The following is a 24471-nucleotide window of genomic DNA, read 5'->3' as shown; positions in this document are numbered from 1 at the left end:
CTGAGAATAATAATAATAAATCATATGAACCACTTACTGATCACTTAATGGACAGAAGCCCTGATGTAAGTGAGTCACGCGTCTCACTTCCCATTCTCTAGGGACTGGGAATAGTGAATCATCACAACAGTATGGGAGAGTTGACATTCACTGAATACTGTGTACCAGGTCCTCTTCTACACACATTAGATAATGCCCAACTTGACTGGTCCCTGGCAACTCTCCAGTGTCGTCTCCCACCCCACTCTACCTCATTCCACTCCACCACGCAGGCCTCCTCCAGACGGCTCCTCAAACACAGCGAAGTGCAGCCTCACCTCCAGGCCTTGGCATGAGGTATGTCTTCTGCTAGGCGCACCTTTCCCCAAACACCCACAGGGCTCACTCCCTCCTTTGCTACCTCACTTCTCCGCTCAGATACCACTTTCTAGGTGAGGCTTCGCTAACCGCGCTGTTTAAAATCCAGGGCTTACAACAGTGCCTGGTACCCAGCAGGCAATCGGCAAATGCCTGCTTAGTCACTACATGCTCGGTCAATGGCAGCAGCCTGGTGCCGGGTGCCTTTGGAGTTGAGTCCCCAAGGCTGGCCTCCGGAGTGGCGGACACATTTAACAGATCTGAGGTGGCCTAGGGGATGTGACCCCAGACGAGGACCAGCAGGGCAAAGGCCCGGAAGGGACACGTGTTTGGAGTGTTTGAGAAGGGTGGAGAGGCAGCCTTGGCTAGAATCCAATGCGTGAGAGGAGCTCAGATGGGCGGACACGTCCCAGAGCTAGCGCGAGTCTGCGGGTCTTGCAGAGACTCTGGGTTTCCTGAGACCACTGGAGACACACAGACCCCGAGGACCAGAATGGGTTAACACGTGCCCTCCAGCCCCTGTTGACAACATAGATTTGGGAACTCGAGATGAGGCTGTGGGGCGGGGGGTCCTGACACCCACTTTACTCTCTCTGAGCTCAGGAGCATTTACCGAGCCTCTGGCGCCTGGGGCTTGACTGGAGGGCGGGGTCAGGAAGAGGCCCCGCCTCGAGACCCCAGGACGCCCCTCCCCTCTCCACCGTGAAGCACAGACTCCGGGGAGAACGCAGGCACGGTCGGAAATTATCGCCTTTATTTCTTGGCCGGTCTCGAGGGAGGGCGGCGACCGGGCGGATCCTGCTGGCCTAGGGGGCGTCAGGGGCAGCCACCGGCGGCTCCGGATCCGCCTCGTCGCGGGCGCGGGGGAGCTCAGGTCCGGCCTGCCGGGGGCGGGGTGAGGCTGCAGACCAGGTTCCCGCGCTCCTCGCGTCCGCCCGCGTCTGCCCTAGGCCTCCACCGAGGCTTCCTCTACCTCCGGGACCGCCCTGCTCGGCACAGACCCCACTCTCAGGGGCCACTCCCAGGATCCCTGCCCGCCCCGCCTCCCTTCCCCGGGCTCCCTACCTCTCCCTCGCCGGCCCCGACCTCGGGGGCGCTCGGGACCTGCTCCCCGAATATCTCCAGCTCCGCCTTCAGCCTGCGGAGAAGGGGACGAGGAAAGAGGAGGAAGAGAGGGAGAGTCTAGGGAACAAGGAGGAAGCCACGGAGACGCGGAGACCCGACGACGCCGAGGGAGGCACAGGCGGGGGAAGGGGCAGTGGGGGACGGAGCGGGGGACCTGGGCCGGTTCCCCTCCGCCCTGTCCCTGCCCTCCTCGCCCACACCTCCCTTCCCCTCTCACCCGTCATTCACCGCCCTGGCGCCCTCGACCTCAGGCGGCGAGCTCAGCCGCCGCTCCACGTCCCGCAGCTTGGCGCGCACCAGCCTCCCTGCGGGTGGGCGGGCGTCAGGGGCAGGGCCAAGGCCCGGCCACATGCCCCTCCCCCGGCCCACCTGGCGCGGGAGGCTCACTCTCCGAGAGCAGCTGCTCCTTGCTCCTCTCCAGGGCACGGATCTCCCGGGCCAGTCGCTGCTCCAGCATCTGCCAGGACAAAGAGGAGGCCTGCCCGTCTGGATGTCCTCTTGGCTACACGGCCCGCCCCTCCCCTTTTGTGCTTCTCGGGAAGTCTTCACCTACATTAGGTCATTCATTCATTCAACTATTTATTAACTCAATGTGCAGTTTCTGCTGTGGCTGGAGACTCACCCACCTCCCCCCAAACGCTCTGCATGTCTCCAGGCACCTCTCAAACTTGAACTCTTCCCACTCTCCTCATCCTCCACTCCCCAGTCTGTGGCTCCTCAAAGGTTTCAGGCACCGTCCAGTCCCAGGGCCTTCCTTCTGTACCCAGATACCTGCACCGCTTCTTCCCTCATTTCCTTAACCTCTGTGTTGAGATGTCACTTGCTTAGAGGCCTTCCCACTGACGTTCCACGATCTAGCCACTAACTTTCTTGGTGCCTCCACTGTCCCCAACCAGCTTGAGACAGCCTCTTTCATCTGCTAAAGACTTGGCCTCTTTGATCTGCTACCCTCTCTCACTGCTTCAAATGCAGCCCAGTGCAGCCATTGACATTAGCTGAATGAAGGAATGACCTGACCATGGCTTTCTCTGGGCTGCCATTTGCCACTGCAAGATGAACATACTCTGGGTGAGCAGGGGGAAAGCAGATCACAATGGTACGCACCCGTCTGGGCAGGTAATGCTGGGTGTGGCAGTAAGGCATGGTGAGACTTAAGTTGATTTTAGATAAAAGCTGAGGGACTGAATAGGTGGACAAGAGGAAGCAAGGAATCAAGGATTATCCCCCGGCATTGGGCCTGGGCAGGGGTGGACTCTGGGCCAGTCAGTGGGACACTAAAGCCAAGGGAGGAGTGGCTTTGGTTGCAGGCAATGATAATGGCTCACGTGGAATTCCCAGAGGTCCTTGTGCTGGCCCGTCAGATCCTCCAGCTGTCCTTTGACATCCAACCTGGAGGCCAACACCCAGGAATGAGAGAACACATGCTAGGCCTGACCCCTGATGGGGGCTCCTCATGTGCGGGCCTTCAGATCCTGCCCATGCTCCCTCTGCTGGGAGCTGCTTCATGGGTTTTATCCTCTAAGCTTTGGTTCCTGCAGCACCTCTTCCAACAAACTCTCCCTGATGCAAGCCCTGCTCCCACTTTCTACACTGTGGTCTGCCAGGCCCCAGGCTTGGGAGTTACCCCCAGATTCCTCTGTTTGGGACTCTGAAACCTGAGTGTTATGGACAAAAATTTGTTCCATGTACTGTTGCAACGTGTGCTTCCTGGGAAGGGAAAGACAACCCTGAGTGGTATTCTCTGAATGACCCACCATTCACTCCAGCAGGAGTGGGAGCTGGGATGTCTGTTCATGGCATTCACCTTTCTCATTTCCCCTGTTGAACGAGAACCTTCATGGGCCTCTGTTGAGAACATCACCCTGTCCATCCTGTCCCCCATGGAATGAACTCTGCCTTCCCAAGAAGGCTTTGTGAGGTGTGTGGTAATCTGGCACCATAGATTCTGTAACATCCTGGCTTGAAGCCTGATCTGTTACTTCACTGTGACCCTGGGCAAGTTACTTAACCTCTCTGGGTCTCAGTTTCCTCATATGTAAAATGGTGGTGTGGAGGGTGACATTAGCCTTTAACTCCTATAATTGTCATTATGAGGATTAGGTACATAAATGGGCATAAATGCTCATCAGACAGTGTGAGTAGTGTGGTTAAGTATACACACATTAGCTAACATCAGGTTTCCCCATGCAATTAAAATCATGGTGCACCAGGATGTGAGACCTCTGGTAACAGGAATGGGCTAAGTAAAGGTTCAGAGGATGCTGGGCATGGTAGCTGATGCCTGAAATTCTAGCACTTTGGGAGGCTGAGGCGGGCAGGATCACCTGAGGTCAAGAGTTCGAGACCAGCCTGACCAACGTGGAGAAACCCCATCTCTACTAAAAATACAAAATTAGCCAGACGTGGTTATATGCCTATAATTCCGGCTACTTGGGAGGATGAAGAGATGGATGGATATACGGTTGGAGAGACAGTTGATTGGATGTGTGAGCTGCTGGCTGGAGAAACGATAGCTGATTAGAGAAATGATTAGTAGAGGAATAGTGGCTGGATAGAGAAAGAAAGGATTGCTAGAAGAAAGGATAGATGTCTGGATGGACGGTTGGCTAAGTGAATATATGACGGGGAAGGACAGAGAGAGGATGAATGCATGATTGGATGGATGGAAGATTGTTAGGTGGAAGTTGGAGATAAAATAGCCATCTGGCTGGATGACATGCTTGGATAGTTGGATAGATGGATGAATGGATGCATGAGTGAGTAGGTGAATGGCTAGATAGGTAAGTAGATGAATGGGTGGGCAAATGGATGACTGGGGCTTAAAATAAGCAGACAAATAAGCAAGTGAATGGATATCAAAGGACCTGGATAGCCAACAGCAAAAGACTGAGGCTAACACCAATGGATGGAATATATTTGATAAAGAAATTAGTAACGAATAATTAAATGAGTAAATTAATCTTAACAGGACCATTTAATATCAGAGATAACCAAGGAAGTCTTTTGTCTGACTGCTCTATTTATAGAAAGGTAAAATGAGGCTTCCATGTCCAAGATTGATTTCCATAGCTCTTGCTCCCTCCTTTTTCAGCTGGGGAATGAGGTGGGGAAGAGCTGAGGCAGGGCCACTTACCTCCGAGCCTCACTTTCCTTCTCTTGGCAGTGCATCTGGAGGATCCTGAGTGCCTCTGTGGGGAAGGAACCAAGGGGACCCTTTGGGAGCTCTTGGGGAGTCAGGGTTGGCCAGAGGTAACGGGCCCCACATCATGTCAGGCATTGGAGGGCACCGTGAGGACTTGGGTGTTTACTCCAAGTAAGGTAGCGATCCAGGGAGAGATCTGTGCAGACAGGGAAGCACCCTGACTTAGGTTTCAGTGGGATTCCTCTGGCTGCTCTGAGGAGTATGGACTTTTGTGGGATGGAAGAGTAGAATAAGGAAGACACAGCAACTGGTAAATACCTTGCTTTTTGCTCAAGACCTCCTCTAGGTGCACTTTCTCTCCATTCACTGGAAAACACAATGACACTTTCAGCCTCCAGGCACCCCATCGCCATCCCCATTGCAACTTCATATAAGGGGAAAGCCACACAGAAGGTGTAGTACAGCCCTAGGAGAGCTGAGAGCTGACGTATCTTCTTGCCACCCTTGCAACCATCTCCCACAAGGACCATCCTGATCCAGCTTCTCCCCCTCTATGCCCACATTCCTTGTAAATGTTGAAGGACTGAAGACCCTGAAGAATGTACAAGGTTTACACTGAGGAGAGAGATGGCTATAAAGAAATACACGCACAATGTCAGGTGGATATAAAGGCTCCTAAGAAACAAATCAGCCAGGGGCGTGAGAATGACCAAGAGAGGGCGGGATTCTATTCTGAGATGAGACCATCAAGATAGGCCTGTCAGGGTGAAATTTGAGCTGAGAGCTGAAAGATGACATGAGACAGTGAGAGGCAATACAGATGATGTGAGCTAAGAGCATTGTAGGCCCGGGAACAGCCTGTGCAAAGGCCCTGAGGTATGCACAGGAGCATCCGCAGTGTTGATGGGTCCCTCTTTTGGCCCCACTTACAGGAGTCTAATTCCCTATGCAGGGCCTCCCAGAGAGTGTGGGTCTCTCTCAGTTCCTCACTGGATTTCTTCTTTGCTGGGCCAAGAAGGGAAGAAGACACTGTGTGAGTGTAGTCTCTAGCCTTGCTGTTCTCTCGCAAATATGACATTGCATATTCATCTTCAAATAACCCTACAGGGGCCTAGATTTTATAGATAAGGAGGTGGATTCATTATAAATCCAGGCTCTTCCTGCTGGCCCCAGCTGGCCGGGCTAGGTCCCCAAGTTTACCTTGCTGAAGCTCGTTAATCCGGTTAATCAGGTCCTCTATCTGTGGCTCCAGACTTCCCTCTGAAGAAAGAAAGGAAGAAAGACTGAGCCAGAGAAGACTGGTGTCTGGCTGTCCAAGGCAGACGGAGAAGCACTGTGTCTGCTGCTATCAATTAGCAGGCATATATTGAGCACCTGCTGTATGCTGAGCTCTGCCAGAGCCCCTTGAAGGGCTTGCATTCTGGGCTGGGGAGATGGACATTGAGCAAAGATAAATAAATCAATTCAGGTGGCAGTAGCTGCTGTGAAGAGAAATAAAGTGAGGCAAAGCGTTGAAGAGCAAAAGGGTAAAAGGCATGTCTGGAGATATGGAAAGGGCCCAGATGAGGAGAGGGAAGCAGGTCCTGCAGTTCTGTGGGGGTAGAGTGTGGAGGGGGGACCCATTCCAGGCAGAGTGCAACAAGGCAGCGGGAACAAGTGCAAATTCCCCATAGTGTGGCAGGAGCGGGTGAGGCACGTGTCGAAAGTAACAGTGAGGGGCTGGTGTGGCTCAGGTCTCGTGAGCAAGTGGAGAGTAGCAGAAGGTGAGGTGGGGGAAGTGGGAAGTGGTATCACTCAGGGCCTCTTGGGCCATCGTGGAAGCCTTTAGATGTAACTCTGAGTGTGGTGTGAGCCGATGGAGACGTCCCATCTGCCCCGCCCTATCAAAAGCCAGACAGGAAGGGTTGTCAGTCTGCACTCTGGTACTGGCCTCATCTGAGAAATGGGGAAACCCTGCTTTTACACTGCTGGTGGCAGCTTGCAAGTTTCCCAGTGACAGGGTGATCACTGTCCCTTTAGAGAGTCAGCTCTAACTTCTCATAGTCCCTGTTTCAGTGCTCTGTATGCAGAAGACTTCCTTCTCATGCCTCTTTGGCATCAAGGTTGGCAACAAAGAACGGGGGCAAAAAGCTGCCCAACCCTTGCCAGGTCTCACTGCCGACCCCTCAGACACTCTGGGGTTAATAAACTCAGACCCTGGATTTTCCAAGGTCACTGACTCCAGCTTCTGTGATTTCCAGGAGAGTGGGTGCTCTCCACGGTGCTGATTATGACTGACAGAAATCTCTGGGGGTCTTTGTTTTACTGGAAATGATCAGTTTGGGTCACTGCATTTCTGGCCCTGCAATTTCTCTCCCTAATTTTACCTAGGCAGCAGTCCCAGTGCACTTCTTCTGCAGGCAGCCACAGAGTGGGAGAAGGGGAGGCTGCTGCTTTTGTTTGGAATAGACTGACGTGATACTATTTTAAGATGAGAATGGACTGGGGGTCTAACCTCTGGCCAGTACTGCCTCAGCTCTGATGTAGATACTGGGTGCACACTGGCTCCCAGATCTCCTGCAAAAAGCAAAGCAAGGTGCAAAACCAACTGCATTGCCATTTGTATGTAAAAGGGAGGACAAAAAAAAAACACACATCCATCAATGCATTTTTTAAAAACCTCTGGAAAGATACTTAAGAATTGAAAAACAATAGCTGCTTGCCCGTGAGTCAGGGAAATGGATGTCCGGTGTGTGGGGGGAGGGAGGAGGGATGGCAGGGGAACTGGTTTTTCCTTTCCTTTAAACTTCTTGAATTTTGAACTGTGAGGCTGTATTCTTGGTTCAAAGAATTAAATTGTATAAGAGGGAGAAAGTGCAATGGGATAATTTCCTGAGGTTGTGAGTTGAGGTGGCTGAATTTGAACCATGTCTTTCTGACTTGAAACCCCAGGCTGAGGCTCAGAAACAAAGAGACACATGACCTTTCTGCAGCTTTATCACCATTGCCAGCAAGTCTTCAGTCTTCAAAGACTTGGCTTGCCCTGTAGAAACGAAAATCAAAATTACAGGACATAGCGAGAGTGAGAGGGGAGAGAGAAGGGAAGTAGGAAGTCCCAGCGGGGTCTGCAGACACCCCTGGGCTGGGGCTAAGGATGGGATGAGAGACAGATTTCCATCCGAAGCAGGGCCCCCGTCTCTTGCCCTTGAGGTTTATGGTGTGTGCTAGATAAATCAGGACCCCTAAGGGTCACCTTCTCCCTGAGGGGTTAAAAGACACCACCACAAACATCCCCTTAATGAAACTCAGGGGTGAAAGAAGGGAATGCATGTTTGCTGATGCTGCTGTTCAAGATCATTATGAAGTTCTAACCAGAGCAATAGGGCAGGAAGATTTCATATGAATTTCTTTGAAATAATTATAGCTCATAATTTATACATTCTTAATGAACTTATAGATCTAGGTAATAGTTACTAATGGCTACTAACATCAAAAAAAGACAACTGGATATTATGAGCCTCTCTCTTTTTCTTTCTTTACCCTGCAGCTCCAGTTCAATGGATTTTTATTTTTATTTTTAATATAGAGAGTTTATTTCAGCTAAGTTGAGGACTGCAGCTCAGAGTGCACTTACAAGCTGCCTTGGGGAGTGCTCCCTATGAGCCTCTAGATGGAAGAACATAACACAGCTGATGAAGGATTTTTGCCCTAAAAACCCCCACCAAAACCAAAAAAGCCTGATGGAATCCCATCAGGTTTCCACATCTAAATACGAATTCAGAGGAAGTACAAAGGGCAGGAAAACACATTAAATGACACCACTGGGGATGTGCTCAATATCATGTGGACTGTGGGAAACTCCACAGGAAAACCTGTTTCTTCAACAAATAAGTTGCAAAGAAGAAAATGAGGGAGAGGGAAAAATCCTACAGATTAAAAAAAGACTTGAGGCATGTATCAATCAATTAAATGAACAGACCTTATTTGAACCCTGATTCACCACACTTTTCACCATACATACTTCTATGTATATTTTAACATGAGCCTGTGTTACTTCTAAAATTTAAACAAGAAAAACCACAGGAAAATGTTAACGTTAAAAAAAAATTCCTTAAGTCTTGAAATCAATGGTAAAGGTCAAATCTCAGTGACCTACACCTCTCTAAGGCAAATTGAACAGAGAAGATGAAAGGCAGCTCGCAAACATGATAGCCAAAAAGTTAATGAAGAAACGCTTACCCACAATAGTATACAGTGAAAATTCCCTCTCCCTCAGTTCTCTAATTCTCCTCAGAGGCCACTAGCATTACAAGCTATGTGTAGGTACTTGGAGATAATCCAATGTATACACAAACATACCTCCCACATTTTCATTTTGCTTTTCATTTTGTTGTTGTTGTTTTTGAGATGGAGACTGGCTCTGTTGCCCAGGCTGGAGTGCAGTGGCACGATCTCAGCTCACTGCAACCTCTGCCTCCCAAGTTCAAGTGATTCTCCTGCCTCAGCCTCCCGAGTAGCTGGGACTAAAGGCGCATGCCACCACGCCTGGCTAATTTTTTGTATTTTAGTAGAGACGGGGTTTTACTGTTTTGCCCAGGCTGGTCTCGAACTCCTGAGCTCAGGCAACCCACCCGCCTCGGCCTCCTAAAGTGCTAGGATTACAGGCGTGAGCCACCACGGCCAACTACATCCCACGTTTTCTTTTCTTTTTTTTGTTTTTGTTTTTGTTTTGTTTTTTGAGACGGAGTCTTGCTCTGTCGCCCAGGCTGGAGTGCAGTGGGGTGATCTCAGCTTACTGCAAGCTCCGCCTCCCGGGTTCACACCATTCTCCTGCCTCAGCCTCCAGAGTAGCTGGGACTACAGGTGCCCGCCACCACACCAGGCTAATTTTTTTTTTTTTTTTTTTTTTTTTGTATTTTTAGTAGAGACGGGGTTTCACCATGTTAGCCAGGATGGTCTTGATCTCCTGACCTCGTGATCCGCACGCCTCAGCCTCCCAAAGTGCTGGGATTACAGATGTTTACAGACATGAGCCACTGCGCCTGGCCCACATCCCACATTTTCTACGTAAGTGGTAGCATGTTGTACATGATGCACCCCATCTTGTATTTATCATTTGACAATGTACACCAGTGATCTTTCTATTCTTTTTAGTGGCTGCATGGCATTCCACTGTGTGGATATACCATAATTTCAAAACAATATCCTATTGATGGATATTTAAGCTGTTTACCTTATTTTGCTGTTACAAAGAATGCCACAATGATCATCTGCATTTGTGTTGTCAAGCTGCCATAACAAAGTACCACAAACTGGGTCTTCCCTCTGTGTCTGTGTCTTCACCTGCCACTCTCATATCTTTATGTGTCTATATTTCCCTCTACTTATAAGGACACCAGCCATTGAATATGGCCCTCCCTAATCCAGTGTGACCTCCTCTTCACTAACTATATCTGCAAAGACCCTACTTCCAAATAAGTCACATTTCTGAATTTCTGGTGGATATGAATTTTGAAGGGACACAATTTAACCTAGTACACCATCCTTGTACATTATTCTTTGTGCTTGCATTAGAATGTATCTACTGGGTACACATAGAGTACTACTTAGATGCTACTTGGTGGATCAAAGGTATGTATATTATGGAATTTGGCTGATAGGAAATTGCCTTTCACCTGTCTCAGGCCCAAAAATCATACTCTTACCAGGCAAGTATGTTTTTAATCTTCTTCATTTTTGTTTTGTTTTGTTTTGTTTTTTGCTAACCGGCAAAAACTGTTTCATTTCAAACTTTCTGATAAATAAATACCAAAACTGTATTCATTTCCTCTTGATCAGAAATTCCACTCCTCGGAATGCCTCTTAAGGACATAATTAAGGATGGTGGGTGAGATGTTGTTTCACTGTTTATAATTCTAAACTCAGAAGTAACGGCTGGGCGCGGTGGTTCACGCCTGTAATCCCAGCACTTTGGGAGGCCAAGGCAGGTGGATCACCTGAGGTCAGGAGTTTGAGACCAGCCTGGCCAGTGTGGCAGAACCTCAACTCTACTAAAGATACAAAAATTAGCCGGACGTGTTGGTGTGTGCCTGTAACCCCAACTACTCAGGAGGCTGAGGCAGGAGAATTGCTTGAACCCAGAGGACAGAGGTTGCAGTGAGCCGAGATGGCACCATTGCACTTTAGCCTGGGCAACAAGAACAAAACTCTGTCTCAAAAAAAAAAAAAAAAAAAAAAAAAAGGAAATAACTTGAAGATACCTTAGGGGATTAATTACAGCATGTTTGTAGGATGAAATTCTTTGCAGCCATTAAAATCCATGTTGTAAATCAGGGTTTTTTAACCTGAGCTTATTAGATATTTTTTGAAGTATTTGGTGGTATGTTCACCTTCTTTATGTCTTTTTGTTTGGCCTGAAATCCTTTATAAATTAGTATGTATTATTTTAATTTGCATTTTCATGTTTAAATTACATAATAAACACATGTAGAATAACTTACATAATAAACAAATGTGGAAGAACAAAATTAAAAAGAAAAGTCTCCCCTCACCAGCAGCCCCTTCTCCAAGTCACTCCCCTTCCCAGAAGTAACCACTGCCAGCAGTTTGGTGACAACATTTGGTCTTTTAGTAAAATACATTTCATGCATTGCTCTAAATTTTACTTTCTGACTCAAGTAAAATTCTAAGAAAATTCAAAGAAATATGTGACGTTAAAAATGAAATTTCCTCTTTTCTCCTTAATCCTAAATCTCACTGCTTCCCCTGATACAATCACTTGGAACAAGTTGGCCTCCTGAGATTTTTTTTAATTTCAAAAATATTCTTAATATTTTGGAAATAAGACAAAGAAGTAAAGCTACTTTAATAACAAGGGAAGGTGTTTGTGATTGTTTTATTTTTAGTACCTTATTATGAGAACTTTCAAATGCACATGAGAGTAGAGAAGATATTATGATTAACTCTCATATGCTCATTGTCCAGATCTGACAATTATTAATATTCACCCTATTTATTTCACCTATGCTTCTCCTGTGTTGAATTATTTTTAAGCAATGCCCAGGCTTCTTGACATTTTATTCCCAGATACTTCATCAGGAGTCTGAGCTACTTAAGGACATTATCTTAGATGACCCCAATCCTATAATCACAACTGACCAGATTAATACTCATCAGGTAACATCTCCCAATACCCAGGCTATGCATTAATTTCCTGATTGTCTCCACATCTTTTTTATGGCTGGCAATTTGCAACCATTTCTGCAAAAGCTCCATCTGAGTTTTTCCTCTCTCTGCTTTCTAGTGCTAGTCATGAAATAAGGCCAAGAGTGGGTAACAAGTAAATCTTTTAAATAATCCAACTAACACTTTGACACACACACACACAAAGTCCATTACAAAAGAAAACGGCCAGCACAGTAAGAGCACCCTTGTAAACATTTTATTTTGAAATAATTTCAGATGTACACAAAAGCTGTAAAAATAGGCCACAGTGCCCCCATTTTGCCCTTATACCAGATTCCCCATTTGTGAGTGATTTTGAATAATAAGTTGCAGACAACTTGACTCATTACTCCTTACTATTCCAGTGTCTATTTCCTATATACAAAGGGAATCTACCAGGTAACCACAGTACAACAATCAAAACCTGGATGTTAATACTGATCCAATATGAATATAGGATCCTCAGTTGCCATTCAAAATTTTCCCTCTTCTCCCTTATATTTTAAAATTATATATGACTACTTACATTTTTCTAAAAGAAAAATAGAACAATAAATCACAAAAATGCCTCTACCTCTGCAGTACTCCCAAAATCCAAATCCCTTGTCCAGAGTTATCACTCAGGCCTTTACCATTCAGACACTTTTTCTGTGTAACATACACAGGGCTATACCTTCCTCCATTTTTGTTTCAATCCCAACTGGCTTATCTCTAATAAAAATAGGGTCTATTTTGGAGCTCCTTGTGTGTCAATAATAATCCTATCAACTTAAAAATTTAATTTTTGTACATTTAAATTAGAATTTTTCTTTTTCTGCCTCTTAAAAAAAAAATCCACCACAGAGACATTTCACAGCATGCACACATAAACCTAGACTTAGCCATTTATGTGACTGTTCCTTGTGTCGTGCCTGCATCAACACTCCAATGACCATTCCTGGTCCATACACTTATGTATTCTCCTATGATTACATAGCATGGGGACTGCAGAAGTGGAAGAGCATTTTAGATGCTAAAAATACTCTGCCAAACTGCCTCTAGCAAAGCCTTTACTTTGAGTCAGCTCTCTTCCCTGAGGTAGGAAAAGGCCTGTTTCTCTACAAGGTCATCAATACCAGATACTATTCTTCCCTTTATAAAGCCAATTTCATGGGCTAGAAATGGCAACTTGATACGTCTTTCAATTTTTCCTTTGCTAGTGAAGTCAGTCATAACTTTAATTTTGAGGAATTTGAAAGGTTGATACTAAAATAGTTTTTTAAAATTGTAGTGGCAGCTGTATTACACAGTTAATACATGAGATCTATTTGCATCTGTCTTACTTCCTTCTGTCCTTTGTTGAATGCTGCCACTTAGTATGTGGCTCTAATCTAACACACCTCTCTGTGTGGAAGTTATTTCATTAGTCACACATTAAAAAATTACTGAACACCTACTTTACACCAAGCAGGCATTGTTTTAGGTGCAGGGGAGTGAGAGGTAAACAGTCTCTGTTCTCATGGAGCTCACATCCTAGGTCAGGTAATAAACAATAATCATTACTTTGATGTCTATATGGGTAGGTCTGGCAGGATGCAGTCTGGTGTGTTTATTCATACAGTGGTTTAAAGAGTGTGCAGAAAGGGGTGTTAGAGATAGATAAAAGTGGGACAGAAAGGTGACAACAGTTGAAGCATAGTGATGGGTACATGGGCTTTGTTTATGCTATTTTCTCTACGTTGGTACACTTTGAATACTTTCGTAACAACACAAAAAATACTAGTGGCATACAAATGCATTACTGTCTTGGGAATTTTTTTTTCCTTTTTTTTTTTTTTCTCTGTTGTCTGCGCTGGAGTACAGTGGCACAATGTCAGCTCACTGTAACCTCCGCCTCCTGGGTTCAAGCAATTCTCCTGCCTCAGCCTCCCAAGTAGCTGGGGCTACAGGCACCTGCCAACCACACCTGGCCAATTTTTGTTTTTAGTAGAGACGAGGTTTCACCATGTTGGCCAGCCTGGTCTTGAACTCCTGACCTCAGGTAACCCACTCACCTCGGCCTTCCAAAGTGCTGGGATTACAGGAGTGAGCCACCAAGCCGGGCCAAGGAAGATTTTTTTCTTCTTTTTTTCTGAGACTGAGTATCGCTCTATTACACAGGCTGGAGTGCAGTGACGCGATCTCGGCTCACTGCAACCTCCGCCTCCCAGGTTCAAGAGATTCTCCTGCCTCAACTTCCTGAGTAGCTGGGATTACAGGTCCACGCCACCACATTCGGCTAATTTACATATATATATATAGTTTTTAGTAGAGAGGGTTTCACCATATTGGTCAGGCTGGTCTCGAACTCCTGACCTCGTCATCTGCCCGCCTCTGCCTCCCAAAGTGCTGGGATTACAGGTGTGAGCCTCCGTGCCCAGTCTGAGATTTTTTTTCTTTTGGATGGAATACAATTTCCAATAGCGTCTAGGCCGACACCCCTCCACCCTCCTTTGCCTGTCATTCAGGTCGATACCCTGGAGAAAAGAGGCTGTGGGGGAGGCCATGTTCGATTAAGAGGTTTAAGAGTCCATCAAAGTGTGGTAGGTGTTAGGTGTGAAATGGCGACATTGGGAATTACTGTTAATAAGGGGGGGCTGCAGCAAGGTGATTTTTATGAGAACATCCCCACCGCCCCACTTCTGTTTGAAGACTTGGGTACTGAACTATGTGTGGTTTACTTTCAACAACGTATTGACTAGAGTTGACAAAAGTTAATCTCGATGGTAAGAATATGCCTGTTAATTTATCTCCACTCTGCTGAACGGTTAAAAAATTGTTTTTCTTCAATAATAAAAGGCTTAACATTTTATTTAAAAAATATTGGAATATCATTATTTCATTATTGTAATGGGATGAATCCTCCCTCCTTTCTGCCCTGGTTGGAGAGAAAGGAGTGCAGCCCACTTGCCCTCACTACCTTCAGCCTCCTCAGCGGCTTCTGGCGCCTCCACATTCAGAGGTTTCAGCTTCCCCGCCATTTTCCAACGCGAGGCCTGCGCGCCAGCCTTGCTTGATGACTGGTTGAAAAAGAAACCACGTGAGGGCGAAAGGCTTTTCACCACGCATGCGTGCAGTCCGCGGTTACGCCATCGGTTGACTCAGCAGTCAGCTCTGGGCAAGCGCGGAACACACTGCGCCCCGATTGCATGCTACAACCTTGAGGCTGTAGCTCCACAAACAAGGGCAGAGCTAGGGTAATGGCCAGTTGGGGAGTGAGGGTAGTGTGCACACATACAAAACCCTAGGAAGGTCTCTCCTGCTTTAGGCTGCTTGTGCAGGTTGTCAAAGTCTGGGACAGACGTGCATGTGCTATGTGGTGGTACACAATAGTTCGAGTCTGTTTTCGTTTACAAATCTTCATCAGAGTTTACAAGAGAGGGTTACTTATCTCTGTTTCACAGATGAGTAAAATGAGGCTTAGAAGCTAAGTGCATCTTCTATGTAAAAATGCTGGATTTCAGCCACTGTGTGCAGTCAGGTGCTTTGTGTCCTGGGTTCCACAGGTGGACACTAGAGGCCACCTTCTCATTAATGTTAGCAGCAGCTGGCATTGAGGGGGTCATTTCTGGCAGGGTAACGATGAAGAAAACTACAAGAAGGGCAAAGGAATATCCTTGTGGGTCTTACTTTTAGGACTTTTATGTAGTTTTTTTCTTTAATACCCTCAGGCCAGTTCCAACCATAGCGTGGCCCTGAAGTGCCAATTCCAGCACCCCTGTGGGCCACCCTAGAGACCTTGGCCAGATCTGGACACTCACGGCTGAGATTCAACTGAGGAGGCAGACCCCTGAAGCAAGTTTGGAGGGGACAGTCCCTCACAGAGGCTAGAGCATCATTGAAGTGGAGGAGATGAGACAGAGGGAAGGGAGAGGGAGGCCTAAGGATTTCCCCAGAGGGGGAGGTGCATGACCAGGTGAGGAAAGCAGCCTGCTCGCCTGGCTGTTGCCACCATCTCTTTCATAGATGGGCCTTCAGATCTTGCCCCATTGCCTAGGGAGACAATGACTAGCCACGGACACACCCCCACCCACATTTCCAGGGTGGACAGAAGGTAAAAAACAAAGGTGGTTGCTCCCAGCACTGCCTGGTCTGGGAGCTCCATCTATCAGAGTCCAGTGAACAAGCCATTGTGGGCAGCTTGGTCCGTAGAGGGGGCTGGTGGTGTGGAGTACTTGGGTGGGTAGCGAATGAAGAGCCGGTCCTCCTCTTTCTTCACCCAGCGCAGGAGTTTGGTCACTACCAAGATTGCACCTGCCTTGGTCACCAGAGGGCTGAGGCAGGTATAGAGCTCGAATTTGGAGGTCACCTGGGGGTTTGGGAGGAGACAGAGTCAGATGGGCCAGAGCTGGCTATGGACAACCCTGTCTACCCCAATGCAGCTGCATGTCTGCCTCCTGCAACCTGGAACCTGTACCTGGCAGCACCTCCTACCGGGTGCTGCCTAGATACTGGGCTAAGGTAGGTAAGCTGATATTGTGCAACTAATGAGCCAAGGGTCAGCGGGACCTAGTGGCTTCAACTGGGTGATGCTGGTTGTGTTTGTGGGTACTCTCTAGACCTGTCTGCTCATCTGGGGACTGGGGAACACAGTAACAATGTTTAATATTCTGTCAGTAACCTATTGTGTACAAGGTCCTGCTCTAAGCTCATACAACTATGTTTTCCTCATCAACAGCCACGAATTAATATAAAGAGGAACTCAAGTTATGCCTCCTACTAAATGGAGAGGCCTGATCCCACAAGGTCACTAGTGCCTTTCCTGTGCCACCTCCAAGAGCTCTCCCCTTCACTCCCTCTGCTCTGGCCATTCTGCACTTTCCTTGCTATTCCTCAAACATAGCCAGGCTCAGTCCCACCTCACAGCATATCAGTCCTTTCCCTCTGCCAAGTGTACTCTTCCTCCTAATATCCATGTAGCTCAGTACCTCCTTACTGCACTCAGATGCCATCTGCTCAGGGAGGCCACTCTGATCACTTGGTTTAAAATTCTGGTCCTAACATATCTTGTTTTTTTTGTTTGCTTTTTGTTTTTGACACAGAGTCTCACTATTGCCCAGGCTGGAGTGCAGTGGCGTGGTCTCAGCTCACTGCAACCTCCGCCTGCCAGGTTCAAGCGATTCTCCTGCCTCAGCCTCCCGAGTAGCTGGGATTACAAGCGCATGCCACCAAGCTCGGCTAATTTTTTGTATTTTTAGTAGAGATGGGGTTTCACCCTGTTGGCCAGGCTGGTCTCAGACTCCTAACCTTGTGACCCGCAGCCCCCTCTCCACCCCTATTTGGCCTGCCTAAGTGCTGGGATTATAGGCGTGAGCCACTGCACCCGGCCCGTATCTTGGGTTTTAAATTCCAATCTCTACTAAAAGGTACAAAGGCTCCATGGAGAAATGGCTGAGTTGAGGACTGGAATAGAGAAAGTCAAGTAAGATGTGCTCACGTAGTGAAGGGGACGTGTCAGAGACACAGGGATCAGCCTGGCTGAATCAGGGTACCCACTGGCTAACTCAGAGGGAATTTGAACACCAAAATAAATGCTAGAGAAAGATTTTAACTCACTGAATTAAAGAAAAATCCATGAGATAATATTGATAGAAAATTAAAAATTCAATAAATAGAAGAAAAAGTTATTCCTTTTTTTTTTTTTTTTTTTTTTTTTTGAAGTGCAGTGGCACGATGTCGGCTCACTGCAACCTCCGCCTCCCAGGTTCAAGTGATTCTCCTGCCTCAGCCTCATGAATAGCTGAGATTACAGGCACACACCACCACACCCAGCTAACTTTTGTATTTTTAGTAGAAACGGGGTTTCACCGTGTTGGCCAGGCTGGTCTCGAACTCCTGACCTCAAGTGATCTGCCCGCCTCAGCCTCCCAAAGTGCTGGGATTACAGGCGTGAGCCATCACATCCGGCCCCATGTTATTCTTTATAGTAAAATCCCAACCAATGAATGTAGAAAGAATGATGGAGTTAGGAAAACCACTGTCTGGCCAGGTGTGGTTTTCACCACACCCTTTATAACTCTTCATGAATATAAATATAAAAACTCTTTATATTGTTTTTGTGACTTCTTTAAAATGAAAGTTAAAAAAAATTAAAAACAAAATCCTTAGCCTAGGACAATGCCTGATCCACAGCAGTCATGCAATAAATTAATAAATATGCATTACATGGCAGGGCCTGGGGGAAGGTGCCATTTCTGATGAGGTCCCCTTCTCTGGCCTCCCTCAGTAGTTGACCTTCAGCAAACCCCTAGGAAGTGAGGGCTGGAGCCCAGAGGAGACCCAAGGGAAGGGTACCCCAGGTGGAGGGCACAGCAAGGGACCAAGCCTACAGTGTCTGAGGACTGCTGGGGACTCATGGAGTCATAATGAGCTGGTGATGAATGGGGTACCTCCAGACACATGGACTGGGCTACTAGGGAATTGGCAGGCACAGCAATGGTGGTTAACGGAGCCTCTGGAAAGTCAAAGACACTGTCCTGGTTGCTAATCGGGGAAAAGCACACAGAAGGGTGAGGCTAATGTCGGATTAGAGTCACGGTCATTAGTTGTCAGGGGCTTCAAAGATGTGTGTGTAAAGGCAGGGACAGTGTCGCAGGCAAGGCACAGCCCAGCCAGAGGCCTGCTGTGTTTGGTGGAGGCACTATGGCTGGAGGGGATACAATATAGGGAAAGGAGGCTTGAAGTGGGGAATCAATTCACTCAGAGCCCTGCCCAACTTACCCAGGCCAGCAGTGTCTCCTTCTCAGCCACGTGGTAAATGAGGCGCAGGGGTCGGGAGGTGTTGTGGAGACGAGCATGCAGGCGGTGGTACAGGTCCGACAGCCGCTGCCGCTCCTCCTCTCTGCTGTAGGGGGCCTCTAGCTCAGGGCTGCCATGATGGAGGGAAAGGTTAGTCCAGCGCCTTCTTGGCTGGCCCGTTTCCTCCCTCAGTCTAGAGATTTCAATTAAGTTAGGGAGCTGACCCTCTCCCATGAGACTTGAGGATTCTCAGGGGTTAGAGGCTGACCTTCCCTCATCAAACTAGGGGATTCCCTGAGTACTAGGGCCCTGCTCTCCACCAGAAGAGGGGGATTCCTTTAGGTCCATGACTGATGCTCCATCATCAGAGACTTGTTCTGTTCCCTCTTTCTTAAGCATGGCCGGTTATCTCTCCTGAGTCACATCCCTGAGATGCTGAACTTCCTGGTTTGACAGGCCTTCCCACCCAGCCAGTTGCCTTAGGGTCAGGGCCTACCTAGTAAACTGGGGCAGTTGGCGGTGGTGGTCAGGGATGTCCAGTGGCTTATACAGGAAGTGCCGGAGGCCCGGCGCCCCCACAGCCTGCACACTGTAGGCAGGAGCACTGGCTGATGAGGCATTAGAGAAGCCGGCAGCCTCCCCAAGAACACGCATGGCACCAAGGGCATGCATCCCGTCTTCGACCAGGCGCCGGCAGGCGGCCATGGCATGGAAGGCTTCACGTTGGGTGCCAAGCAGCAGCAGGCAAACAGGCATAGCATCCAGGCGGGCCACGTAGGCGTAGAAAAAACCATCAGGGTTGAAGCGGGGCAGGCACACTGGTGCCCAAGCCTCACCCGCCGCAAAGGCTGGTGCACCCACCCAGTCGAGCAGCAATTGCAGGTCAGCTGGGTCCAGCCGGCACTCGGCCAGCACATTCCGCTCCTGGGCTGCTGTTATCAGTCGACCGCCTACTGCCAGCACTGACAGCGCCAGGCCAGGCGCTGTGCAACGTCGGAGGAGCGCACCCAGTGCATCTCGCAGCGGCCGGGCAAGGGGCACACAGCGCACGGCACCCAGGAGCAGGGCTCCTGGGTCCTGCTCCACACTGTCCAGAAGTCGGTCCAGTGTGCGCTCCGAGCCAGCCAGCAGGCGGCGGAGGTCATAGTTCTGCTTGTGTGCGAAGATGCGGGCGACACTTGCACGTGTCAGCGTGCTCACGATCTGTGCGTGCACAGCTAGCAGCTCCCCCCGCAGTTGGGCTGCTGACTGAGAAGTCCGTGACATGGCCACGAGCAACAGTGGGCCCTGTTGTAGGAACACCAGCTTGTGGTCCTCTGTGGAAGGGAGGGGTAAGAAGAGGGGGTAGAGCTGGATCAGGAATGACCTGAGGGAGACAGTGGGGCTCTTCCGCTCTCTCCTACCATACACACACCAGGCCCCAGTCCACACGATCACTCTGTGGGTACCTGGACTGGGGTAAGGACAAGCTGGAGGAATCTGGACATTTGCAGAGACATGATGGGATGGCCAAAGGAACAGGTAGGTTAGATACACAGCACGGAGCAGGGGCAGGTGGGAAGAGATGGTACAAGGGCTGACACAGAGCCGGAAAGACACAGCTTAGCCACACAGCCCCCACAGTCATGCTCTCAGGCAACACAGAAGTATCCAGCTAGTCACTCAGATCCCAGCAAGTCAGTCATTCAGAAACCAGCAGGCCAGACAGAGATGAACCTCCCACCTCCCACCACTGACAGTTAGAGCCCTGGCTGACCATCCACACACATGGACTCAACCCTGGCTGGCTGGATAGTGCCTGAGGCAGGCAGACGGACCTACCCATGCCAGCCATATTCCCGGTCACTGTCCCCCATTCTGCCTCCCACCTGTTTGCTCACCAGCGTAGATGGCGCGGATGGTATCTCCTGCACTCTGCACAAAGGACACCAAGGCGGTCATTACACCCATGGTAGCTGACAGCGCCTCCACACTACCGTACCGCGAGTAGATGGGCTTGCCAGCCTCACTCAGCACAAACACATGCTTCCGCTGGCTGCGCCACTCCTCATCACTGGGGTCCCCACCCTGGCCTCCAGAGCTACTCTCAGGGCTACGCGTGGGACTATTCTCAGGGGCTGCAGGACTCCAGAGCCGAGAGGTACTTGACGGGGCCTCTGACTGGGCCGGTGGTGATGGGCTGGGTGGCTGGTCCTTGTCCTTGGATCCTGAAAGGGAGCCCCTGGTGGGTCATCTGCATGTGAACCCCTAACCCCACATCCCCAAGGACCCACCAAATATCTACTAGCCCCTCCAGGAGTCCTGCATGCTGACACAGACCTCCAAGTGTCTCCTATGCCCCTCAATGACAATGACTGCCCTGGGACCCCGCAATGATCTTCCTAAAACCCTAATAAACCAACACATTCTCATTGTCATTCCACTGGACCTGCTATGTTCCTACAGACCAATTACTTCCTTTTCAATAACTGTCATTCCCAAGTCTTCAAAGCACCCCATTGACTCTGGATGATGATTATTCGTCTCCAATAATCCCCCATTAACTCCTCCGACCCCTGTTTTTTCACCTGATATCTGCTCACCCAATGGCCACCCTTAACATATATTAATATCTTAAGTATCTGAATGCCCCTTCCCCCACCACTACCCTATCAGTGATGCCCACTGATAGGTGATGACCCCTACTAACTCTCCTGGTTGCCCATTTATATTCTTGGTAATGTCCAGTATTTCTCCCAGTGACCGTCATTAATATCCACTAACACCCAGATCTTTAGGACTCCCCTAATCCATTATTCACTCCCACTGTGGTTCACAAACACCCCAATGACCCCACTTTAACAATCATTAACACCTGGTTTTTCAGTGATCCTCCATGACTGCCCTGATCCACAATTTATTCTACTCCATGTCCACTCCTCCAGCCCCCAACAATGACCATCATTAACCTCCACTAACACCCAGCACTTCAGAGACCTTCACTCACTCCCCTGACCACCTTCAATCTCATTGATATCCACTCCCCTCCGTACAGTAACCATTATAATATCCACTAACACACAAGACTTTAATGACTTCCACTGCCCCTCCCCATGACCATCATTAACATTCACGAAAACCCACAACTTCAATGGCCTCTACTGACACATCCATTTATTCCCATTCATCCCCCAATGAGTCATTATTATCCATGTGCAGCTATGTCTCAATAATTTTCCCATGAAATCCCAATAATTGCATATTCTCTCATTGACATTCCCATGACTGACACTCCCATGTCCCCAAATATCATTACTCCCTCCTAATAACTGCTCTTATCTGCTATTAATTCCCAAGTCCTCAACCTCCCCACCCACATTTATTCTCACATCACTGATCCTTCCCAATGATTCCATTTGCATCCACTAGTTCCAAAGTGATCAATGGTACAGACTTCTCAGTGACTTCCATTAAATCCCAAATGAACAACTTTACACATCCACTAATATTTGGTTCCTTAAAGACTTCCCAACAGCCTACCAATGACTTCAATGATGTAAATACTCTGAGTGCCCATGGAACTTCACTGATTCCCCTTCCCACTTCTATTATTTAATAAATAACACCCTATTCCTCAAAAACACTAACTTCGAAACAGTACTCCTTGGAGTCTATTGACTTTCTTCTGCGCATTCTTTGACCTAAACACTTTAAATCCTCAGTGACCCTCTTTGGTTCTAACAGCCCCCTTTTCGATTCTTCAATGACCTAAACTCACACCAAACCCCCAGTGAACACCCGTTGACATCCAATGACTTCCTCAGTGAAGTAAGCTACACCATGTGTCCACAATGACCTCCTCCTGACCCGGCTATGGTTTAAGCCACTTCTCTTGAGTCCCAAACGACTCCCTACTCATCACCCACTGACCCTCCCCCCGTCCAACAATGACAACCCCTAAGGATCCATTTTAAGACCCCACTAAGTGGAGTCATACCTGTTTCCTCCAGGCCCTCGCCTTCGGGATCCAGTGGGACCGCGTGAACCCCTCCACCTTCTCTAGTTTCCTCACTGGGGAACTGCGTGTCCTCCAAGTCCTCCGCGCCCCCGGGGGCCGGGGCAGCAGTGTCTCCTCCGGCCTCCATCTGCACATCCCTGAAGGGGAGGGGAATCGAGGGTGACGGGCGGTGAAAGAAACTTCTGAAAAGCCTTTATAGAGTCAGGCCCCTTTGGACACACTCCTACTGCTCGTTTCCCCACGGATTTCAATAGGACGAGACATTCAAAAACATGCCCAAATACGTGCCCCCTCCAACACTTTCCGAAAAGAGGAGACTCTAATGGGCCTCAGGAAATAGAGATATACAAACACCTGTTTTAACCCCGAATCTCAACTGGCCGGATACCATTACTTCCCCGTAGCGGCGGTGGCATCACACTTCCGGGTGCGGCCGGGGAGGTGCCACACTTCCGGGTGCGACGCCCCCAGAAGACGCTTCCGGTTGCGGAGCTTTATTGGCTCCCCGCGGCGTCCCTCTCCCGTCGCCTACAGGTGTCCCCTCATAATTGAGATGGTGCGGGCTACTTCCGGATCTACGTCAGGTCTGTTCGGGAGCTGAATGAGACCTCTCTGCCCTCCCTTCAACGCATCTGGCTACGGCTGCTAATCCGGGAGAGCTGGGCCCACTTCGCTTACCGGTGGTTGTTGGCGTGAGGGGGGCGCGGCTCGCTCTAGCCAATCCCGGAGTACAGAGGGCGAGACCCCCTTCTTTCTGGGCCAATCGAGATAAGCCGCCTCATTTCCCCGCTGTCTACGCCCCCCGCCAAACCCTAACCAATACTGTACGTTCTGTTGTGTTTGCACCCGCCCATCCATTGATTGACGTTTCCCTCGACCCAATCGAAGGCTCGAGCCTATTCCTCGTTTCGCAAGAGGACTTTTGCAGCGTAAGTCCGCATGGATACCTGTGCCGGACCCACAAACCGGCTCTCCCAGAACTAAGGCAACTCCACTTTCTCTTATCCCTTAACCCTGCCAAGAAAGTCAAGGGAGGGGAGAGACGCGAATGCTTGACAGGCAGTCGCCGCTTCCAATCAGCGTGCTGCGCCAAGTCTGGTCAGTCTATAGGACTCGGATCCTAAAGAGGCAGGTCTCGCAGAAGGAGGAAGTATTCGTTGGTCACTCCGTGTTCACGCAAAGGGCTCGGCGGCCTTTGGAAAAAAGGAAGCGCGAGCCACGTACATCCTCGTGGCGCCTGGCTAAGGGGTATGCGAAGGCAAAGCTCAGGCTGATTTGGATTTGTCCAGAAGCGCAAAAAGCCCGGCTGACCTCACTTGCGTGGGCAGCGTCAGCCGGCAGGAACGTGCAAAGGAAAGCCCAGGCCCACCGGGGGTGCGCGTGTGGGCGCGGCCAAGAGGCCGCTGAGTCCTGACTGGCCGAAGGCGAGGCCGCGTCGATCTCTGCACGCCACCCTTGGCTAGCGCGATGGCCCCTGCACCTGGGGCCCGTCCCCTGTAAGGTCTACACTTCCCTGGAAAGTAGAGCGCAGCGGCTGGATAGGATCTTACTCGGGTGTTGCCAGCAGCCGCAGCCTGCAAGCTGCGAGGGGTTTGGGCGGCCAGGGGAAGGAAGGTGGTTCTAGCTGACAATGTTAGCCTGAGGGCGAACGCTGGTGTAGACACGCCTGGTCTAGACTGCCCATCTCCTTTGCTCTAGGGGTGTCTGTCCCTTCCTGCGACTCACCGAGCCTGTCTCGGGGTGTCTGCCTGCGCCCCTGTCTCTTCCTGTATTTGTGTCTCTGAATGTGTAAATGAACACCTTTACACATCCACCTGTGCTCTCCTTCCCCATCTCTCTACCTCCGCCTCTTTCTCTGGGTCTCGTTCTCTCGGTAGTTCTTTAGCTTTCT

At 49.2% G+C, this 24471-nt stretch overlaps 2 protein-coding genes across 5 annotated transcripts; both read right to left on the bottom strand.

Annotated features, from left to right (window-relative positions):
• Positions 1-1092: 1092 nt before the first annotated feature.
• SYCE1L (synaptonemal complex central element protein 1 like) lies at positions 1093-14875 on the bottom strand. 2 transcript variants are annotated; one of them, XM_025370377.1, is made up of 11 exons: positions 14766-14875; positions 7587-7646; positions 5825-5884; positions 5555-5629; positions 4943-4990; positions 4616-4670; positions 2808-2871; positions 1870-1939; positions 1700-1787; positions 1423-1495; positions 1093-1238 (listed from the first exon to the last, which is right to left on the bottom strand). In XM_025370377.1, exons 1-11 carry the CDS (start codon positions 14824-14826, stop codon positions 1164-1166), a joined length of 729 nt encoding a protein of 242 aa, XP_025226162.1. In that variant the 5' UTR covers positions 14827-14875; the 3' UTR covers positions 1093-1163. The 2 variants fall into 2 exon arrangements, with proteins under 2 accessions (XP_025226162.1, XP_025226163.1); XM_025370378.1 differs by lacking the exons at positions 4943-4990; positions 5555-5629.
• MON1B (MON1 homolog B, secretory trafficking associated) lies at positions 14631-23277 on the bottom strand. Of its 3 annotated transcripts, XM_025370374.1 has the most exons (6): positions 22935-23277; positions 22560-22717; positions 20464-20790; positions 19080-19899; positions 18566-18713; positions 14631-16154 (listed from the first exon to the last, which is right to left on the bottom strand). In XM_025370374.1, exons 2-6 carry the CDS (start codon positions 22705-22707, stop codon positions 15954-15956), a joined length of 1644 nt encoding a protein of 547 aa, XP_025226159.1. In that variant the 5' UTR covers positions 22708-22717; positions 22935-23277; the 3' UTR covers positions 14631-15953. The 3 variants fall into 3 exon arrangements, with proteins under 3 accessions (XP_025226159.1, XP_025226160.1, XP_025226161.1); XM_025370375.1 differs by lacking the exon at positions 20464-20790; XM_025370376.1 differs by lacking the exons at positions 20464-20790; positions 22560-22717.
• Positions 23278-24471: the final 1194 nt, after the last annotated feature.

Source organism: Theropithecus gelada, chromosome 20 (genome assembly GCF_003255815.1).
Source record: "Theropithecus gelada isolate Dixy chromosome 20, Tgel_1.0, whole genome shotgun sequence".
NCBI lineage: Eukaryota > Metazoa > Chordata > Mammalia > Primates > Cercopithecidae > Theropithecus > Theropithecus gelada.
The sequence above is the reverse complement of the archived record's forward strand: the minus strand, read 5'-3'. Positions and strand labels throughout refer to the sequence as shown.

What these genes read in the sequence shown, in the direction of transcription:
- SYCE1L (XM_025370377.1), bottom strand. Translation starts at nt 14,826, where the DNA reads ATGGCGGGGAAGCTGAAACCTCTGAATGTGGAGGCGCCAGAAGCCGCT. An exon ending in GGTCTTGAGCAAAAAGCAAG is followed by an intron (nt 4,671 to 4,942) that starts GTATTTACCAGT and finishes CCTTCCCCACAG; the next exon opens with AGGCACTCAGGATCCTCCAG. An exon ending in GGAGCAGCTGCTCTCGGAGA is followed by an intron (nt 1,788 to 1,869) that starts GTGAGCCTCCCG and finishes GCCCACCCGCAG; the next exon opens with GGAGGCTGGTGCGCGCCAAG.
- MON1B (XM_025370374.1), bottom strand. Translation starts at nt 22,707, where the DNA reads ATGGAGGCCGGAGGAGACACTGCTGCCCCGGCCCCCGGGGGCGCGGAG. An exon ending in CATCCGCGCCATCTACGCTG is followed by an intron (nt 19,900 to 20,463) that starts GTGAGCAAACAG and finishes TCCCTTCCACAG; the next exon opens with AGGACCACAAGCTGGTGTTC. An exon ending in CAACTGCCCCAGTTTACTAG is followed by an intron (nt 18,714 to 19,079) that starts GTAGGCCCTGAC and finishes CCATCATGGCAG; the next exon opens with CCCTGAGCTAGAGGCCCCCT.